The sequence below is a fragment of the Numida meleagris genome, chromosome 1 (genome assembly GCF_002078875.1).
Source record: "Numida meleagris isolate 19003 breed g44 Domestic line chromosome 1, NumMel1.0, whole genome shotgun sequence".
Classification (NCBI taxonomy): Eukaryota; Metazoa; Chordata; class Aves; order Galliformes; family Numididae; genus Numida; species Numida meleagris.
This window is the reverse complement of record NC_034409.1, coordinates 9,301,555-9,322,195: the sequence shown is the minus strand read 5'-3', so window position 1 is coordinate 9,322,195 and position 20,641 is coordinate 9,301,555. Positions and strand designations below refer to the sequence as shown.

Genomic DNA, 20,641 nt, shown 5'->3' with positions numbered 1-20,641 from the left:
TTAACGTGTCCCCCAGAGTAATAACTCCAGGAGATTTTTAAATATGCTATCCTTGGCTGTATTTCTCATTTTGACTTTTTAATGCTCACTACTGAAAAAGCCACATTATCCAACAATTCCTGCTTTCGTTATATTTTAGACGTGCTGTGAAAAGGTCTGGATTAAATTATACATGTTTTATGTGTTTGATCAGGTATTTTTGTAGCTGAATTAGAGAACTCGGGTTTGAGAGGAAGAGTAAGATGATAGGTATATAGGAAATCATTCTTGTGAAGGCCAGAAGCCATGAATAAGCAATTGGGAATGGAGATAAGTCTGCCCAGGGGTTGTTAAAGCACCCAAGTTAGATTCATGCCTCCAGAACAATCCAACTTTATAAATTCACCTAACCTCAGCTTTTGCAGACATCCTACTTTTACTACTGGAATTGTGTGGCTACCAGATTCTTCTTCTTTTTTTTTTCCTTTTTTTTTTCCCCAAAATTCTATTGAATATGTTATTGTTTTGCAATATCTTCACTATATAAATACTGCCAAAATAAGTCCCTGATGTTATAAAGAATGAAACATCCATCTTTTCCATGCTGACCAAAAGAAATAAGAGGAAATTGAGGTTTGTTTAAAAGTTTCTTCAAATAACTAAGTAGTCATAATAATAACTATGTTTCTTACATAAAATATTCTTGGTAATGCAGTTTATGCCCATTGTGGTTTAACCTGGCAGGTGGCTGAGCACCACACAGTTGTTCGCTCATTCCCCCCCTTCCCAGTGGGATGAGGGAAGGAATTGAAAAAACAAAGTAGAACTCATGGATTGAGATAAAACTATTTACTAAGATAGAAAAAAGGAAAATGATAATGGTTATGACAAATATATATATATATATATATATGTATATAACAAGTGATGCCCAGACAGCCCTCCGAGCAGTGGAAGAGAGCGATATGAACTTCCGCCCCCTTCAAAACTCCTTCCACATGATGTCACATGGTATGGAATATCCCTTTGGCCAGTTCAAGTCAGCTGTCCTAATTCTGTTCCCTCCCAGTCCCTTGGACCCTTCGCTGAGAATGGCATTGATTCTGAACAACACTGCTTAGCAGCAACTATAAACATTGGTGTGTCATCAACATTGTTTTTGTCCTACAACAAAACATAGCATTATATCTGACACTCAGAAGAAAACAATTCTGTCTCAGATGAAATTAAGACAATATCCACCCCTTATCCCACACCACTGTGCTCAGGTCCCACAGTTTCTACACATCCTTACTAATTACCATGACCTATCTTGCTTTTTGATATATATCCATTCCTATATAATTCCCATGGTCTATGGTTTGTTCATGTAAATTGTCCATAGTATTCATTTAGTTCAAAACTTTGGGCTTCATCTGTCATAACAATCCTTCAGTGCATTAGGAACCTTTGTAAGGCTATTTAACAAAACAGCAGCCCGGAAGGCCAACTATGTTCTGGGCTGCATTAAAAGAGGAGTGGCCAGCAGGGAGAGGGAGGTGGTGGTCCCCCTCTACTCAGCTCTTGTGAGGCCCCATCTGGAGTACTGCATCCAGGCTTGGGGGCCCCAGCACAAGAAGGACGTGGAGCTCTTGGAAAGAGTTCAGAGGAGGGCGACCAAGATGATCAGAGGGGTGGAGCACCTCTCCTATGAGGAAAGGTTGAGGGAACTGGGCTTGTTTAGTTTGGAGAAGAGAAGGCTCCGGGAAACCTCATTGTGGCCTTCCAATACTTGAAGGGAGCGTATACACAGGAGGGGAACAATTGTTCACAAGGGTGGATAGCGATAGGACAAGGGGGAATGGTCTTAAACTGAGACAGGGGAGATTTAGTTTAGATATTAGGAGGAAGTTTTTCACACAGAGGGTGGTGACGCACTGGAACAGGTTGCCCAGGGAGCTTGTGGATGCCCCATCCCTGGAGGCATTCAAGGCCAGGCTGGACATGGCTCTGGGCAGCCTGGTCTAGTGGTTGGCAACCCTGCACTCAGCAGGGGGCTTGAAACTCGATGATCTTTGAGGTCCTTTTCAACCCAGGCCATTCTATGATTCTATGAAAACAGATTTCACAGAAAGAAGCAGTTCTCACCTCTTTGCCTGCATTCCCGTGGGGTAGTACCGGGAGCAAGAGATGCCATCCCAAGCACAGTAGGGATCTCGAGCCAGGCAGCAGTCGGCACAGGCTGTGCCGTACATGTCACACTGGTGGAACTTCACTTGTGCTACGACTGACTCAGTTCCAACGTAGAGCTGTTGCTGGAAAAATATATCACATATGATTAAATTGCTAGAACTTCCAATATAACTTCTGTAACAACTGGAGTTTTAATGAAATATCATTTTCAGCCTTGTTGTGCATCCAGCCTGTGCCCTGAGGGAGGCAGAGTTACTCTGCAGGAAAACTGACAACAGTCTAAACTCTTGTACATGAGGATGGAGGAACAGAAGGAAATTAGAATGAACAAATATGGTTTGGCATTTCCTTGCTTTTGAAGTTTCAGTTTTGTAAGCTTTGAGTTTAAACAGAGAGTTTTACATTTCTTCCTTAAGGTCGTTTCCAGTGCCTTCCTCCTTACACTTCTGTCACCTACCCAATCTGCAAAAAAAGCTTGACATAAAATACTAATCAGAGAAGATCATATTTGAAAAAGTTACAAGCAATCTCAACCTTCAAACTGGAGCTATCAGATACATTTACCTCTTGATGTCGCTATATACATACAATATGTATACAAATATATACAAATGCACAGTAGCACTATGATTTATATAATCCCTCGGTGCAAAGGACATAGATATTTTTTTCTACTACTGTACAGTCTTTTCTTATAAATTAACTGGTCACACTTTATCTTTTTTACATTATTTTTTCCCTCAGCATTAATGCTAAGAGTGCTTGAGTCATCTAAGTTCACTTAATTTTCCTTTACAAAGCAAATGAAATATGATCAATCTGATTCAGAAGTTGCTGGGATAATAAATTCAGAAAAGAATAGCTTGAGTTTACAGGGATTTGAGAAAAATCTTGTTACTGGTGAATGAAAATGGACTGAACACAGAAATATGCAGTGTGCACTGCAATAGGAAATGCTTTTGCATGGCTTGCTTCCATGGTTTTGCCAGTCAGAAAAAGGATTCCTTAGGAACTCTAGACTGGGCTTATCCAAATGGCCAAACATAATACAGGCTTTCAGAATGCTATATTTTAAAATTGTTTAAAGCTGGAAAATGCAGTTAGCTCATTTAACCTGTCCCGCCTACCACAAACCATGAAATTTTATCCAAATAGTTCATTCTTGTCCCTGATTACACCTCCTCTATCTTTTTAGGTCACTGATTTTAACTCTCAGAAATGCCAGTGCAAGAGACCAGGAGAGGCTGGTAACAGCAATGTTTGAAGACTTTAGCTGAGATAATACAGATAAACAGGAACTCAATCTGATAACTAAACCTACGATCCTTGTTAGAGGGAAATTCTTTCTTGTCTGCCAAGGCTGCTACATGACTGCCCCAGAAGACATGAACAGCACATTCGATTACACGTAATAAATGGAATTTTCTCTTTCATCTGTTAAAAAGAGTAAGCTCTACTGTACGTCTTGGTTCATCAGAGGAGAGCAGAAAGCATCCGATATCTAGCAAACAGAACATCAAAGAAGAACGTTCTCTCCTAGCCACAAAGATAAACAGCTCAAGCCTGAAACAAGATATTTTATTGTATCACTGACATAGTGAAGACTGGTGAATGTTACAAGGTTGTTGAAACAAACCTAGCAAAGAGATCTCTATAGGCTCACAAACTCCACAGTAAAGGAGACTAGGAAAAATGCTTGGGTAGAGAAATTGCATAACTTTTTTTCACATAAAACTAACTAAATTATACTTCTGCGCACAAATCTTATATTAGAAACAAAATGACTTTATGCCAGCCCTGTACACACATTCCAACATTTAATTTTCCTTAGTATCAGGAAACTGCATGCTATTTCTATATTAAATTTGTCTATATTCAGAAATCTGAATTGACTTACACTGCTTTGAAATCGATGTCCAAAGCCTTCCCCCTCCTCTGCTTCAACAGCAAGTCACTATTTGGGTAAAATTCTATGTCTGGATGCCCAATTGTCTCTCCCTGTTCTCTCTGATATGTTGAAAAAGTAGAGCTGCTTTTACTTCCTGCAGGAAGGTTTATTCTTGAACTACTGAATTGTTTTGGCAACTCTTCTACTATTCTCTCCATAATTTCCAGGTGCTTCTTGAATTTGTAGAGTTAGCACCCCTCTTGGGAATTGGGTGTAATGGAGGCAGGCTACTTTCCTTTTAGCATAGCATTTTCTTCTCACTCTTCCAGCACAATCCATTTACTATGACATTTCACTGAGAGCAAATAAGCAAACATCTGAAATGATACTTCTTTTTCCAAACTCCCTTCCAACTCAAACTATTCTGTGATTCTACATAACATTCACTTAGTTGTAATGTTAGGCAGCCTAGTCTCCAGAGCTCCTTTCAAAGTCTATGGAAAAAATAAATTGATCCAGGAAATAATTCAGAAAAAAATTTAAGTTAGGATTCTCACCCAAATCATTATCAGAGGAGTTTGTCTTTCTACATTAACTACAAAAAAAATACAAGTTGACTAGCCACCAAAACAAAAATGATCTTTGGGGCACAATCACACCTCCTATTAATGCAATCTTACTTCTTTGTTAGTTTTGTTTCACTGTATTTCTGTGCGCCTATACTGAAATAGTTGTCTACATTAAGAAATAAGCACCCTGGGATGTTTATAAGGCTCCATCCTGAGATATATCCATATCTATGATAGGGTACAGAAGAGTATCTATTTACAAGAATAATAACTTAATTGTTTGTATTAGGAGAGACTAGCAGAAACTCTGAAGGGAGTCAGATCCAAGCAGCTCTGTCTTAATTGGCAAGTGAATATATGGGACATCCAGTAAGGCTCTTTTAGAACTTATATTGCCATGGGGCTGAAGTCTATATGCATTTATCAGCAAGGAGCTTTTCCTTGTGTTGTCATATCCACCAAGCTAATCCCTGTTACAATTACTCTGCCAGTAACTCATGGATCAAATTCCTTTTTCACTTGTTTTTGTGTGAACAATACATGTAAAACACAGAGTCTGATTTAACAGATTTAATCTTAGAATTGGAAAACATAAATGCTTCATAAAGGAACAGAACCAGAATTTGCATTACAAAAGGATTGACTGTTATCAGACCGGATCTTGTTAGAGGTTATGTACAGCTATATCTCATCTATCTATCTATCTATCTATCTAAAGTTTATAGCTTTATTACATTTGAGTCACAATTTTTGCATGTGAAACTCATTGCTTACCCTTTTTGAAGAGATTTCCATGGAAATAATAGGAATTGGCACCTAGAAAATAGGAAATATTCTTGCTTAGAAGAAAATAATGTGGTTTTGCTATGACAATAAATTAGGCAAAATAGTGTTGATGTTTACTTGTGTTCATCAGTGCTAGATACTTTGATTTTTTCTAAGTTCTGATCCTACAAAAAGATGTGAGGAAACTGTGGTCTTGGGAAGCACTGCTTTAAAAGAGTTTATTTAAAAACAACCAGCCAACACTTAATTCAGGATTAGCAGAGCCACAGGAGCACTACAGGTTCCCTGTCAAACACAACATTAGCTTTTGCCACCACTGAACCACTTTTGTCCTACATGAGGGTGATTAGTGGATCATTCTTTATAACAAAACAGGAATTGAAGATAAGATAAAAATAAGAGGACTTCCTTCTTGCACTCTACTCCATCCTCTGTTCAGATTTCCTGGAGCAATGGCAAAACATAGCTCCTAATGAGTTTATTGAAAAAGACTTTTTTTTTTCCTTACAAGCAACAAGCCCATAGTCACAGTGTCCAAATTCAGATATCAGATTTAGATACCTAAGTTTGGATATTAGGATTTCTTTGTGGTTGCAAGTGCCTCCTAATTTATGTGGCTGACATGAGATGATGTGAATATTCCTTAAGTGAATTTCACTGTTACTAGCTTTCCACATACTACATATTGAGCTTTAGTCTTAGGTTATTCTTAAACTGACAGGAGTTTGTCTCACAAGAACTGTAACTTGCCCACTGTAAAGATAGATTAACTGATTCACTCTTCAATTTTTTCAAATTATTTTATTTTACTCTAGACCTCTTTTAAGCTTCAAGACTGAAGAGCCCTTTTTTGTGTGTGATTATATTCTTTTAAATACTTAATTGAATATGAGGGAAAATATATATAAAAAAAAATTCTAATCAAAATTCACACTACACCCTCTAAGCATGTAAATGGGAAAACAGTGCTGGCTTCCTGCAATGTACTTCAGTATTTGGTTACTGAATTCATTTAAGAAAAAACTTCAGTAGAAAATGAAAAATTTGTGTCATAAAATAGATGATTAGAAAAATTATTGCAGCCAACTATTAGGTAATGTCTATCAGACGTTTTAAAATTTAACTGAAAAATATTCAAGACAGTTTTATATATGCTTCGTATGCAGCACAGTTCACCTTGAATACTTGCAGCTCTTCAAGAATCACTTCTTCCATTGATTCTGTCTCTTGATTGTAAATTGTAATGACTTTCAGCACAATTCCATTATCTGGGAAGAAAAACAAAAATAAAAATGCTGAAATAAAAATGGTGGGAACTTTTATTTGGCCTTCAAAGACATTAAATAACTTCTTCAAATTGATAATGGTTAGGAACTTATAAATACATACAGGACACATATATTAACCTTAGGAAATAATCACATATGTTAATATGTCCCAAAGACATTGTGACATGCTCTGGCCTGTCTGGCAACTAAGAGCCAGCTGAGACAACCCTGAGATGCACAATTAATTGGCTAGTATTTTTCAAAGTCTAGGTTATGACACCTTGGTGATCTGCAAAAGGGACAAAGAGGGTGACCATATTTGAGGAAAAGAAATGACAGTAGGAAGGGGCTGAGTCCATCAGGTCAGGGCAGTATTAAGTGGTTTTAATTGTAGGATCTGAACGTTGACAATAGTTAGGAAACTACCAACTATCCTTAATTTCTCACAGCAGCTCCATTCTTCCAGACAAGAATATCAACACATTCAGGGGTTTATTATGTGCAGTTCTCTCTCTCTCACTGAGATGCTGTTGAGCTGAAGGTGTTAATCAAAGGAAGATAAGCAAAAACTGTGCTTTCAAAAAGTTTAAAGCATTTTGGAATTTAGATCCATCAGCCTGTGTGTCAGTACAACTCTGCCAGGAAATTAAAATGCAAGAATAGCATCTGGTCTTCCACCACGTCAGCTTTGTCTTGTTGACTGTTATGAGAGTATCTTACTTTCCTTCATCTGAAAATCTGTCATCAACAATGGCAAATATCAATTCCTTTCTTATGCTACTTTCAGTCATCCTTGATTTACAGGTGAAATATTAAGCAGACAAACAATGGAAAAAATGTTCAGCAGAAGATCAAAGAGGCAATCATAAAGGGGAACTACTTCTCAAAGAGAATACGTAAGGACATCCATTTTGTGATGAATCAGTAAAAAAAATACAGTTTGAGTTCTGATTTTCGTAAGTAATTCTTGTTTACTGTTGTCACACTTAGGGACATGGTTTAGTGGGCAATATTGGTGATGAGTGGATGGTTGGACCGGATCTTACAGGTCTTTTCCAGCCTTAATGATTCTATGATTCTTCAAATATTGCTTACAAATATGTAGAAGGTTAGTCCTGATGTTCATACTTCTGCTTTGAAAAACCTTTTTAACCTGCAGTTCTACCTTAAGGAAACTTCTGCGGAGCTTTAAGACTGCTTACAAATGTTACACAGAAGGTGTTAGACTCAGATAAAAGAGGATTAACTCTTTCTAATATTATATTGCCAAGAGAAGCAGTGAGCTTTCTGATGGGAGCTTTGCCAGAAAACAGATTGAAGAAATCGACTTAGAGTTTCTAAAGTCCAAATTCCTATGATGGAATTTCTTGTCATCTGAGCTTGGACATCTCAAAAATAAGCAGCCTTTGGGCACCAGTTCAGCACAACCCTGAAGCACATCCTTAAGTCTCGTTAGTTTCAACTTTGCTGAACAGAGGACTTCTGTACAAATATCTGATATCTCAATCATAAATGCAAGTGGTAAATATAAAAAATATAGTCACCATTACTAAATTTGCAGTAGGGACATAAGTGACATATGACACAGTGTTTTATAGACCACACTAAGTCCAATGCTGAAACCTTACTGAGGCAATTTAAAAGCTTAGAATACATCACTAGTATAAGTAAACCTTTGCTGTTCTATGAGCATGCTCCTTCTGAATGTTTTCAACACTGAAAAGTGCTTATCAGAGGAATTTCATTAAGTAAAAAATAATTCACCGTACATGCTTGCCTAGTCAAAACAGTCAAAATGATTTGTGTCACCACTCCTGTTGTCAACTTGATAAAATGTGAATATATGAATCCTTGGATTTTTTTCAAAGCAGATTAAAGATGACCAGTCATTTCTAGTCCTAAGTTTTCCTCTTATTTACTTAAGGTTTCTTATTTTTTCAAATACCATTAGAATGTGCTTTTTTCTTCTCTAGCTGCTTAGGGTTACAGCAACTCTGTACCATACTTCTGTAATGTAATTTACATTATTCATACTTTTTTTGGTAGGTGTTTCAAAAATTCAATTTAAACAAACTCTATGTAACTTATAAAAACAGTATAATGGAAAGACAAGAAAACTTGGCTGAAAATTTCTAACAGTTTATTTTTTAATTATAAACTTGGGTACATCCTCCTTCCTTCCTTCCTTGAGCTGTGTCACAACCCAAGTCTAGAAGCTGTCAGTTTCTTTTTAACAGCATCAGATAGACTTGTGGACTGCAGAAGTAGAGGAGATAAACATTGGAATAAACTTGAACTTTGCTTTTGCAAATCATATCACCTGTGTTCCTCCCAGAGTCTAAATCCCAACTCAGAATGATGTTCAGATACACAATTTTGTTGTGAAGTTTTAAAAATGTCAGAAATTGAATCAAGATTACTTTTTAGGGATGGTGGTGGTGGTGAATTCTCTACTTAAGTATCTGTTCTTATTCTTCAGAAGTTTTTCCTAGCATTATTTTTCTGTGAAATATCAGCACATTGAAGCATGTGTCTAGAATGACTACCCTTTTCTGTAAGGCTATGAGTGCAGATTGGCTCAGTCATGCACAGAGTTATTGTTAGAGAGGGCTGTTGTAATGCTTTATTATTTTTTGACTCTAGACAATTTCCTTCATCCTGGACGTTGAAAACCTATTAAATCAGTTGCATTCCTAGTTTTCTTTATTTTACCTGTGCCAATGAACAACACATCGTATTGCCCGTCTTCAGCCTCCACTCTGTCCACTGCTATTTGCTTAAGGTTGTATTTTCCATCTGTTTTTACTAGTATTGGTCTTTTATGAACAGGCTCGATGGGCTGATACATGAGTGGATGACTCCTGGCAAAATGGACAGCTTCATCAGGGTAGTCTTTGGTGGTAGTATACAGACCACCATTCACCTTGCTGGCACACTGCAAAAACAGAAAAGACAGATTATCCTGAAGGCTTGCCAAGTAAATTGTCTGAGACTAGTCTTGTTCATAGGGGTGATGACAAGTCTACACAAAACCTGGCATTAAAATAGGCACAGAAGAACACTATAGGATCTGTGACTGTGAAGTCTATGCTTTATGCATGTATGGATTATCAATCATGAGAAGTCAATCAAGGTTTATTAATCTGCTGAGCAGAGCCTTGGCACTCCCATGTTTAGAGACTCCTTCCTGTCTGGCATAGTAGGAGCAGACTAAATACTGATGCAGTCAGATTTTGGCCAAAAAAAATAGCATTTGTTTCATTGCCAAATTCATATTGAAGTTGTAATCAAAATGGCCATTGACAGAGGTAGGAGAAAGGAGTTTCCTACCCCAGCAGGGAGACAGTCCTGTAAAGTCAGCAGGGCAGTAATTCTTGAAATCAATCTCTAGTCTAATTGCTTTGTGATTGCAAAATACTTTATCATGAGAAACTAAGCACAATTAAAAATGATGCCAGCGGGAATAGTAATTCTTGATCTCCACTATTTTAACAGTATTAAATTTTATTCTAACTCATGGTGAAAGTATTATATATCAGAGTTAAGTACGAAATACCAGTGTTTGCATTGATCAGTCTACCATTTTGTACACTTTATGTGAATGATTGATTAAAAGAGGCTTATTCCTTTGGTCAAATGTGTAATTAGGGATAATTTAATGTGTTAAACAGAGAAGTTAATTTTAGGATGCTTTGCAAAGGATACGGTGTTTCCTAACTGCACTTAAATTCTGCATTTCCAGTTTGCTTCATGATGTCTAATTGGAACCATTTATGATTAAGCTGGAAATATCTCAGTAACCATTTACTTTCTCCAAATATTCATAAGGCAGTGTGGTTTTAAGAAGCATTTCAAGCAAACCCACAGTAGCAGCATCTCCCTGCTTAAATTGGACTTTTTCAGTCAATGAAATGAAATAAAATACTCTCTGTTTACCAGAAACAGTAATTTTAAACTTGCGGCCAGCTGTGCTTGACAAGAACAAACTCCTGCTCTTCTCAAATGGAGCAATGGTTGCTTCCAATTTTTGGGCTTAGGTTCAGGAAAGTATTTGTTCAGTGCTGACTTTAAAGTAATTGCCTAATCAACCTAGTGATGGAATTTTACTGGCTGTTTACAATAAAGAGATAGAGCAGGAGCCTGAAGATAGGCTAAGCCTTTGCTTTCCGTGCACTGCAAAGCATATCAAGTGAATAGGCATTGTCAACTTCCCTTTGTACAGTTCCAGTCTTGGAGAGATTTAATAAAAATAATCCTTGACAGGCTTTTTGTTTTTAATTGAATAAAATCTAGTAGTCTAGAATGGAATGGAAACAGCAGATGCAGCCATCTCTGAAGTCTATGAACACTGTTTTTGAGGTAACTGATGTCATTTTCAGAAGCATCACAGCCTAAATACATTAAGCGAAAAATTAGAATAGCAACCTAGAATACTGCAAAAAACAGTGCTTCAGGGAGAATTCAGAGTAGCAAACTGTAGAATCTGCCAGACACTGCAATTCTAGCTGTGATTTTCTATTTATTTATCTCTTAGCTGTTCTGTCATTCCTCATAGACTCCATTTTTTCCCATTCAGTATCTGAGATGAAAGAGTGCTGAGTCACGGAGATGCCTGATAATAGGTATTTTTGGCCTCTTGTCACTGTCACCTTTGTAATGGAAAAGGTAATGAGTAGCTGGGAGTTGGACTAGATGACCTCTAAGGGTCCCTTCTAACTCAAATAATTCTAAGATTCACCTTACCAATATGCTGAACTGTTCTTTGGAAACCCAATACTGTGGGCTACAATTTTCACTTCTTGCTACTGGAAAAGTGTTGAAATGACGTCTAACCTGTACCCTTGATGAGCAGCCAAAAATGAATTAATTTTCTGTTAGCTGGCATAGGCAGCTACTCCAGCCTCTGATGTGCTTTGCAACTTATAGACAAACATGATTAACTGATTAACACTTGAGAAATACCTCTTTTCACAACAAACTTGTTCTGTCACACTGGGAAAATTATTAGCACTCTTCTTTTCTATCTGTGTCAGCTCCCATGCCTTGCCTGTTAGGGAGGCTTCAATCTAGTATGAAAGAAATGGGAGTGTTCAGAGCCAAGGAAGGGAAGCATTGATTCTGAGTGGATCTTAATACAGCCTTTCTGTAAATCACTGTCAACTTTGCTCAGTTGCTGGCTCAATACTCTGTCCTTTTTGCCAACAAACAGTTTTCAATCTTCAGTCAATGTACTGCTATCTGTGTAATGCTGTAGTCATTAATACTGAATTCCTGCCTATTTCAGCTCAGCTGAAACAATGTATGGGAAGTCTACTGCCTGCAGATAAAATGCATACCACTTAGAGAACTTCTATCATGTCATCTTTGTAAAATATGCATCCATTCCACAATCCATGCATGAATCTCATTACTTGGTAAAACTGTAAAAACTGTGATTAGCTATTAAATATGTCAAATAGGAAAAAATAATTCCTTTGAATTATACTGTTTTGCTCAAAATTTGATAAGCAGTTTATCTATTTTTCCATCCCAACTCAATACTGATGATTCACTTGGATCAACATCAAGTAAGCAAAAAAAACCCCCAACATTTGGTATTGATATTAGCACAATTACAGTGGTCAAGATGGTCAAATCATAGCATTTAAATCCCAGATAATCTCTTTTCTAGCATCCAATTCTGTATTTTGACTTATGTCTCTAACTCCAGGAGAAGAAGACATAAACAGTAATTTAAAATGAGGGAGGACATGCATTTAAAATCATACTATGGAGAGAAAATCTGTAGTGGCATGGACAAGATAAGCTAATAGGCCTTTTCACCTCTTATTCCTGTGATTCAGGGATAAATGTTTACTTCTGCAAATGATTGCTTTTAGTACAAAAGAGAATATTGATTCAGTTAGAGTAGGAAAAACAACACTGAAAGTAACGCTCCAGCAACTGTTTATTCCACTGCTAAGCTCAAGAGAGTGAGTCTCTAGCCTGCGAGAAGATAGAAGAGGTGAAGTGTGAAAGCTGTGTGTGAGTTTTAGCCAAACAGCTATTAGAAATGTCTTTGCATCCCACAGAGTCAAAAATCTGCACAATACTGACATGTTTAAGGTTAGATCGTCAGTGACTGTAAACAAAAGCTTCTTTGTAACAGGTAACAATTGCCGTGGGTGGGTAAGTAGCCGTATTCCCAAGAGGCATCGGACAAGAAGAAATACTGATGCGTCTCTCTGGGTCATCCTGGCATTTCCTGATGTAGGACTTACAGCAGGAAGGGGAAGGTGAAGGAGATTCTGGATGTGCACAATCTGTGAAATGATGATGGATCCCTGCAATGCAAAGGGCACCCTCATGCACCACTGATCTCCTCACCCCCTGAGGTGGGACATGAAATTCCTGGGCTTAGAATATGACAAAAATAGAAACTTCAGACACGTTTAAAAGTAGACTGAAACAATGAAAGAGTTTGAGATCAAGATTATGTTTGTATGATCACAGAATCACAGAATGGTTGATGCTGGGAGGTCATCTTGTACAAATCCCTGCTCGAGATGGGTCACCCAAAGCTAGTTGCCCAAGATCTTTGAGATATCAACATAGGCATTAGGAATTCCTTGAAGAAATCAATTACCTTTCTCTAAGTAATAAGTTTGAGATTTCCTCTGGAATTTGTTTACCAAATGAAAAGTCTAGATGCCAGGCAGGAACAACTCTCTAGACAACAGCACCTATGCATTTGCAAAGTATGTTACAGCAGTTGTCAGATGAATTGGATTTTAAAAATATGTCTCATGTCTTTTTTCTTCACTCTTTTATTTTTTTCTATTGTGAAAAAAAAAAAAAAGCTTTATTTCAAGATAATATACCTACTGCATCTGAATGCAGCGTCTGATCCACCTTCTGGAGGTGCCTCTTCACTGCCTGGTATCTTGGGATCTTTTTTTATAATGAGTGGAATGCTTTAGTGGAATGCATCCTCAGCAGGTTTTCTGATTATACTAAACTGGGATATGCTGTTGATCCCCTGGAGAGATGAGAGGCCTTGCAGAGGGCTCTAGATACCGTGGAGAACTTGACAATCCAACAAAGTCAAATGCTGGGTGCTGCACCTGGCACAGGGCGATGCCAGACACAGGCACAGACAGGAGATGAGTGGCTGAGAGCAACTCAGCAGGAAGGAACCTGGGGGTGCTGGTGACAGCAGCTCAGCATGAACCAGCAGTGGGGCATGGCAGCCAGGAGGGCAAACTGCATTTTTGGGTGCATTAAACAAAACACAGACAACCAGTCAAAGGAAGTGATTCTCCTACTTTATTTAGTATTGGTGTGATCTCAATTTGAATATTGAGCTCCACAATATAATAAGAATGTTATGATCCTTGAATGAGTCCAGAGGAGAGGAATAAATCTTGTAACTGTATTTAAAGGCATGAGGAGAGGCTGAGGACGCTTGGGTTGTCTAGTTTGGAGTAAAGAAGGCTGAGAGGTGACTTCACTGCTGTCTGCAATTTTGTGAGGGGATATGGAGAGGGAGGTGCTGGCCTCTCCTGTCTCGTAACTGATGACAGAATGGAAGGAAAGCAGCACCAAGGGGAGGTTCAGACTATACATTAGGAAATATTTATTTACTGTGAAAGTAGTCAATCCCTGGAACAAGTCTTCCTGGTGAGGTGGTTGATGCCCTGTGCCTGTTAGTCATCAGAGGCATTTGGATAATGCTCTCATTAATGTGCTTTAACTTTTGGTGAGCCCTGAAAGGTCAGGCAGTTGGACTTAAGGATCTTAGTAAGTTCTTTCCAATTGAACTTCTTTTCTTTTCCTTTCTCTTTCTCTTTCCCTTTCCCCTTTCTTTTTTCCTTTCCCTTTCCCTTCCCTGTTCTTTTATCTTCAGGATGTTGGGCACTTAACACAAAGTTGCTGATTTTAGGTCCCAATAAGATTTTGAAAAATCCTATATATTTAACTCCCCCATTTTCCTTTGGGATCTATTTTTCCAGTGCTTGATAAAACTTATTGCTAAGTCATTCCACATTTTTTCAGAAATGCTTTAATATATATGTTTAAATAAATATGTCCTGGACTGTGAAGTCAGTAAGATTTTGCAGTATTAGCAGTCTGCTTTTTTTTTCTAAGCTCATTTACATTAACAAAAGAGTGGAAAATAGATTGTACTTACTGAACCAGGTCTAGGATAAGGTACTTTCCCTTCATATAGAGCCCAGTGGTATTCTGGTCCTTCTTTATGAGCATATGGTCCATTGAAAGCTGCTCGGACACTTGCCATATGGTAAACACATACAGCATATCCTCTAAATATATTGCTGTGAAGTAAAATTCAAAGACATTGTTAAAACAGTATGCCATATTTGCTACATGTAATACTGGTATTATTATATAATTAAAAATAAATCTCACTTCAACAGTATTCAGGGAGAAAAAATACTTCATGTTTCCGATATGCTTTTCTCCTAACTACTATGTGCAATGTTCTTTATAAAATATTTAATATATTTATGTTTATAATATTTCTCTGAGGAAGCTCAATGCTTTTGTCTCCAAATTTCAAGCTGGTGATCACAGGCTCTAAATTACTTGTTTTTAAACAGAGAGGAATGGCAGGGAACTCAACTCAGGTCTTGTATGTCTTTGTGTCAACGTATGGGAATGCTGGTCAGTTATTAGATCATAAAGAGTAATCTGTGTAGATCAATCCACATAAAATATCTTTCTCTTTCAAATTTTATACATCTTATACTCTGAGTTCTGGAGAAGCAATTAATTATTTTTTAAAGAAGCATCAGTACTCCTTGTAAAACAGTTCTCTCCGAAGTTTCCAGAAGGTGATCCAGATAATTTTAATTAGGTGTCCACCTCCTCCTATTGGCATAGAGAGCCAGCAAGAACTGATAGGTGCCAACTTCCATAGAGGACTAGATCTGCCCCTCTTTCTTCAAAAACAATGAAGCAGGAGAGCAAAAAACTGGCAATAGCAAAATACTGGCAAATGCTCCTCTCTACCAGTTACATCCTAAAGTTAGATCTCCAAGAAAGAAGCTTGCACTTGGGTTACACTGATGTGGAAAAGGAGGCCACCAGCAACACAACAGCTAATGGTTTAGGCTTTGCTAAGAAGTTAATAGGAATTTAAACTACTGTCTACTTAATAGTGAATTCCAGTGGAACTCCCAAAGGAAAACAGGCGGCTTTCATAGTCTGCTCTTATAACCAGGCAGGAATAGGTACATATTGGCACTAGAAAATTATCATTTAGAGAAATACTTAGTTAATTCATGTTTTCTTGGAAACAGATAAACTGAATCATGATGTGAGACTTCAAGCCACCTTCACAAAGCAGTTTTTACATTAACAAGAAAGACCACTGTGCATAGAACTAGGATTAAACTGTTTACTATGTATTTTCTTTGTGATATTTATCATGCAGCTTCCATCTCTTCAATTGGCTGTTCAAACATTCCTCTACTGCTGCTGTTATTTCTTCTAGTTGTTTACCTTGTAGTGTTGAAGAGGCCAAATATCACTGGATTTTTGTTATCACGAGTTTGCAGCAAAAACACATCCTCTGTAAAATAGAAATGTTTAATGTTTAAAGTGTTATTGATAGCAAACTAATTTTCTCAGTGCCAAAAGAGAAATGTCATTGTTTGTTGTGGGGGTAATCTTATTTAACTCATAAATGCTATTTTTCAATGCAGATTTTAGATGCGTTCTTTAAAAACAATACAATGAGTAAAGCTATAACTGATGACAACCAACTCCATATGTATGTTTCCTACTAATGAAAATATGTACAGTATAGAGTAAGATGTGTTATCATGAAAGTACATATTTTTCTATGATTATTTTAAGTTTGTTGCAGTTTAGGGTATTTACCTAATTCATCAAAATGCGTATCAATTCCATTTCTTCCAGGCACAGAACAAACTAGTCTGGTTTTGAGGAAAGTGCTCCATTTATTCACAAGCATTCGCTGTCCTCCCATATCATTCTGCATAAAAAGAAACAAACACTTATGTTAATTTAAATAACTCTAGAAGCACAAACATCTCCACTGAATTAGTCTCTCATTGTATCTCTTAATGTAAAAAGCATGCACTTTCAAACCACATGTCCATTACTAGTATAACTGCTTTGGAGATGGTTTTCAAGTAAGATTGCACTGATCAAGTCCAGGCCTTAGTAAGACTTGTGGGTTTGTAAGAGTTTTTTAATTCTGTATTGCATCCATGGATAGGTTAAATATACAGCTGTTGTAAACCTTCTCTTTTTGGTTAACTGGATGTAATGAATACGTTAACAAAACTTAGCTCTGCTTCAGGCGTTCATTGGAGAGTTTAATGAATGTTTTTGGAAACCAAAGCCCTGAATCTATCTATACAGCTGGTACAGCTGGGCAAGTCTGAGGCAAATGTCTATAAGATGTTCTAACAATTTAACAATTTTTCTGCAACTTTAATTCCCACTTTACTATGGCTGACACTTTTTTTTTTTCCTCTTTGGATTGTTAAGAAAATGGTGCATTTAGCTCTACTCAGTAATCAGACTTCGTAACTTTGAGTAGCATTCTCAGTACCTATGGCCTTATATTCAGGAAGATTGTGTAACTGCATAGTGAAGGTTCTGCAAGAGGCTTGCTAAATTCTTCTCACAACTTTATACTATGGAAGTTAATGGATTTCCTCATCTCCACATTGAGATCTTAAGAAAAAAAACATCCGTTTTCCTTAGAAAAGTAGATATATAGAGGGAAGATGCCTCTGAGTTGTAAAACCTGTTACAACACAAATGAAAATGTGGAAGCTGATAAAAAGGCCAGATCATAAATCACTACCTAGCTCTCAATTTATCATATGCATGAAATCAAATTTGAACTACATCATACAGAGCGAAGTCTGCTAAAGTAATGTCTGGAGTTTTGGACATGTGGAGGAGAAAGATCTGTGGGATTTTGGTCTAACCCCTGGCTAGAGATAAGACATTCAGGTCAGTATATTTCAGACTAGAGGGAGTTATCAAAATAATCTGCTCTGACATCTACCAGAACATAGGGCAAAGAATTTGGCTTCAGGCCTTGATGCATTGTTGAATTCAGAAAGCCAACTGCCTATGAGAACAATAATGTCTTAGGCCCCTATTTGGTATCCTATATACTCTGTTTCAAGTCATGTATGGACACTTTTAAAGTCATTTTAACAGGTAGTATGTTGGTGAGCATATGTGACACATAGTATATTTTGGGTGAAAGAACATTTTTAACTTCTATCTTTTTCTTTGCCCATCAGTTTTAGGAAATTATCTCCCACAGTTAGGAAGGAAATCAGTTTATTTCAGAAATGAAATTGGATGCTAAGAAATAAACTTCTCACTCTTTTCTAGGCAATTCAGTCCTTTGTTCTAGTTTCCTTTTCTGCATGTTCTTGCTTAGAGGATGTAGAGAGGAACAGGAATGATTAAATGAAAGCAATTAGCTGTTATTTAGAAAACACTCTATGGATGCATCAAAAAGAGATGTTTGAAATGTACAGAATCCCAGAATGACAGAACCATGAATTTGGCAGGGACTTTTGGATATTTTTCAGTCCGTCTGGCCTGCTCAAGTGCGTTATCTACGGAAAGTCACATCAGTCGGGTTTTGAATATCTTCAAGGACAGAGACTCCACAACCACTCTATGCAACCACTCTAACACACACAAAAAAAGTGTTTTCTTATGGTCAGATAGAATGTGGATGCTTCAGTCTGTGCCCATTGCCTCTTGTCCTATTGTACTGGCTACAAAAGGATATCTGGTTGGATAGCTGTCAACCCTGCATAAATGCAATTGAGTCAAGTCTGCTCCTTGCTGACAGAGTAGGAAAGTGAGGGGAAGCATCAGAGAGAAGCTGTGGCTGGGCTGGTCCTGTTACCAGAAGTAGGAGGGGACATCAATTAATGTCAGCTGTGAGAGATGCAGAAGGACCTGCAGACAGTGTTAGGGACGATGGAGCCTTGATTTGAACTGAGAATCTGTGATGGTAAATTAGTCCTATGGGGAGCTATTCTTACTGCTACCACATATCAGCTCAAAGAGAGACAGAACTGAATAACAAGGTGTCTGAGCTTTATTTCCCTCTCTCAAGGAGAATTTGTTTCAAGACCAAATTTAGGGTTATTTTTGAATTTTCTAATATTTGAGGATGTTGAGAAACAGTTTTCATTCAGATCTATAATCTCATGTACATTATCAAATACCGTATTTGCCTGGAAGAGAAGGGAAAAAGAAAGGAGAACACTTTTCATTTTTATTTTTTTTTCACCAGTCAGCTGGGGCATCAGGAAGAGGATCTTACCACACACACACGTCCCACTCTGGTGTAAATGGCATGAGTGCTTGTCTCAGCCTCTAATGCTTTTTCAGTAAAGAAGAAATATACTTTGTTATCGTCGTGGTCTTCATTGTCAGGAATCATATATGAGCCAACAAACTTTGGTTCTTCAAGAGAAAACAAAATTAAATTCAGATAAAGTTCATTAAAACATTATTTTATTTTTTTAATCCTCATAATCAACTGGTGGCAAAGAAAAAGAAAAAAAAAAAGAAGCAGGGATATGTCAGTCAGAGAGCTACCTGAGTGGAACAGGGTGACGTAAATAGGAAAAAGTCAATTTTTTTTATATGTGGATATCCATAGAACACGTGGAATACATTAGTGTCAAACTATTTTTATCACTCTGATTCACAAGTCAATATTCCTTTGTACGAGTGCAAGAAAAGGATCTCTTTCCATTTTTGTTCTCTGGGGTTTATATATTTGGATTAGGCTAAAACCTGGCACTAATATTCACGTAACAATCTCTGGTTCCATAAAAATCAGGCATAGGAATGCTGACTTTGGGAAAACAGCCTCTTAGTTAAAGTTCAGCTAATAATTGTTATATGAACGCATATCTTCATAGACAGAAGGCACATTGTGTATTTCTGTCATGAAATAAAATAAAAGCCTTCTAAAATCTTCCTGCTTTGACATTTTGCTACAGAGTTGAAACCTAAGTACAAATTTCGGTGTGCACTCCATAACTTTTAACCCCACACCATGGCAAACTGTGAATGATTTAATCCCAGAGAATTGTAGCAAATTTTTTACAAACTCCTTAAATGAGAACAAAATTAGTTCATGCAATTAGTACAATTTCTTAAAAAGCAGCTGGTAATGTAAATATTTTCTAAATTCTTGTTCTTTATGAAAAATAGTCACTTTTAAGATATGGCTAGAGAACTTTTGCTTGCTAATTTTCTGAAGTGTTTTCCAATATACATTTAAATACATTGCAAATTTAAATTTCAAATATGGTGTAAATTAAAAACGAAGTTTGAGGCCACAATACAGAGAATTCTATACTTCAAGGGATGGCACCTTCCAGAGGGAAGAGCAACTTTACTTCCATATTGAGACATTTATGTGGTTGTTACTACACATGTATAGCTGGCCTAAACACTCAGTTTAGCAGGGATCTAAGTACTGAGCTTATAGTGGATGTCATAATATTATAAACATGCTTTTATAAGATGAATTCAAGAATGATGTCAAATTTGTGCAGGAGAAAAACATGAACTTTCTACTCTCTTCTGATTCCAGAGAAACTGCCCTGACATTTGAGAGAAAAAAAAGTTGTCCTTTCCAGCTATGTGAATTGAAAAGATGATGCACACCAGATGAATCACCATAGAAGGAAATTATTGAATCTCCTTGCCAAACATTAGCTGTAGTTATGTCACTGTTATGATGAAACACTGCAAAACTTTTGGAGTGAGAAAAAATACAGAGTCTGGCTCTTAATTACAAAGAAATTTCAGTCTTTGAAAGTCAATTATATTCCATGTTGAAGAGTGTGAAATATTTTCTAAGTTATATTTTCTAAGCATAGGAATTTTCCTAATGTTATTCTTGTGCAATACTTCTGTGTTTTTCTTTTAAATAACCTCATTTA

At 37.1% G+C, this 20,641-nt stretch overlaps 1 protein-coding gene across 1 annotated transcript in view; it reads right to left on the bottom strand.

Moving 5' to 3' along the window:
- Positions 1 to 20,641, bottom strand: part of SEMA3E (semaphorin 3E) — a 137,119-nt gene that overhangs the window by 10,435 nt on the left and 106,043 nt on the right. The window contains exons 7-14 of the mRNA XM_021384726.1: positions 19,003 to 19,145; positions 16,548 to 16,662; positions 16,167 to 16,236; positions 14,833 to 14,977; positions 9,375 to 9,597; positions 6,571 to 6,662; positions 5,383 to 5,424; positions 2,107 to 2,273 (exon numbers count right to left, since the gene is read on the bottom strand). Of these exons, the coding sequence (XP_021240401.1) occupies positions 2,107 to 2,273; positions 5,383 to 5,424; positions 6,571 to 6,662; positions 9,375 to 9,597; positions 14,833 to 14,977; positions 16,167 to 16,236; positions 16,548 to 16,662; positions 19,003 to 19,145 (997 nt within the window). The remainder of the gene's footprint in view (positions 1 to 2,106; positions 2,274 to 5,382; positions 5,425 to 6,570; positions 6,663 to 9,374; positions 9,598 to 14,832; positions 14,978 to 16,166; positions 16,237 to 16,547; positions 16,663 to 19,002; positions 19,146 to 20,641) is intronic.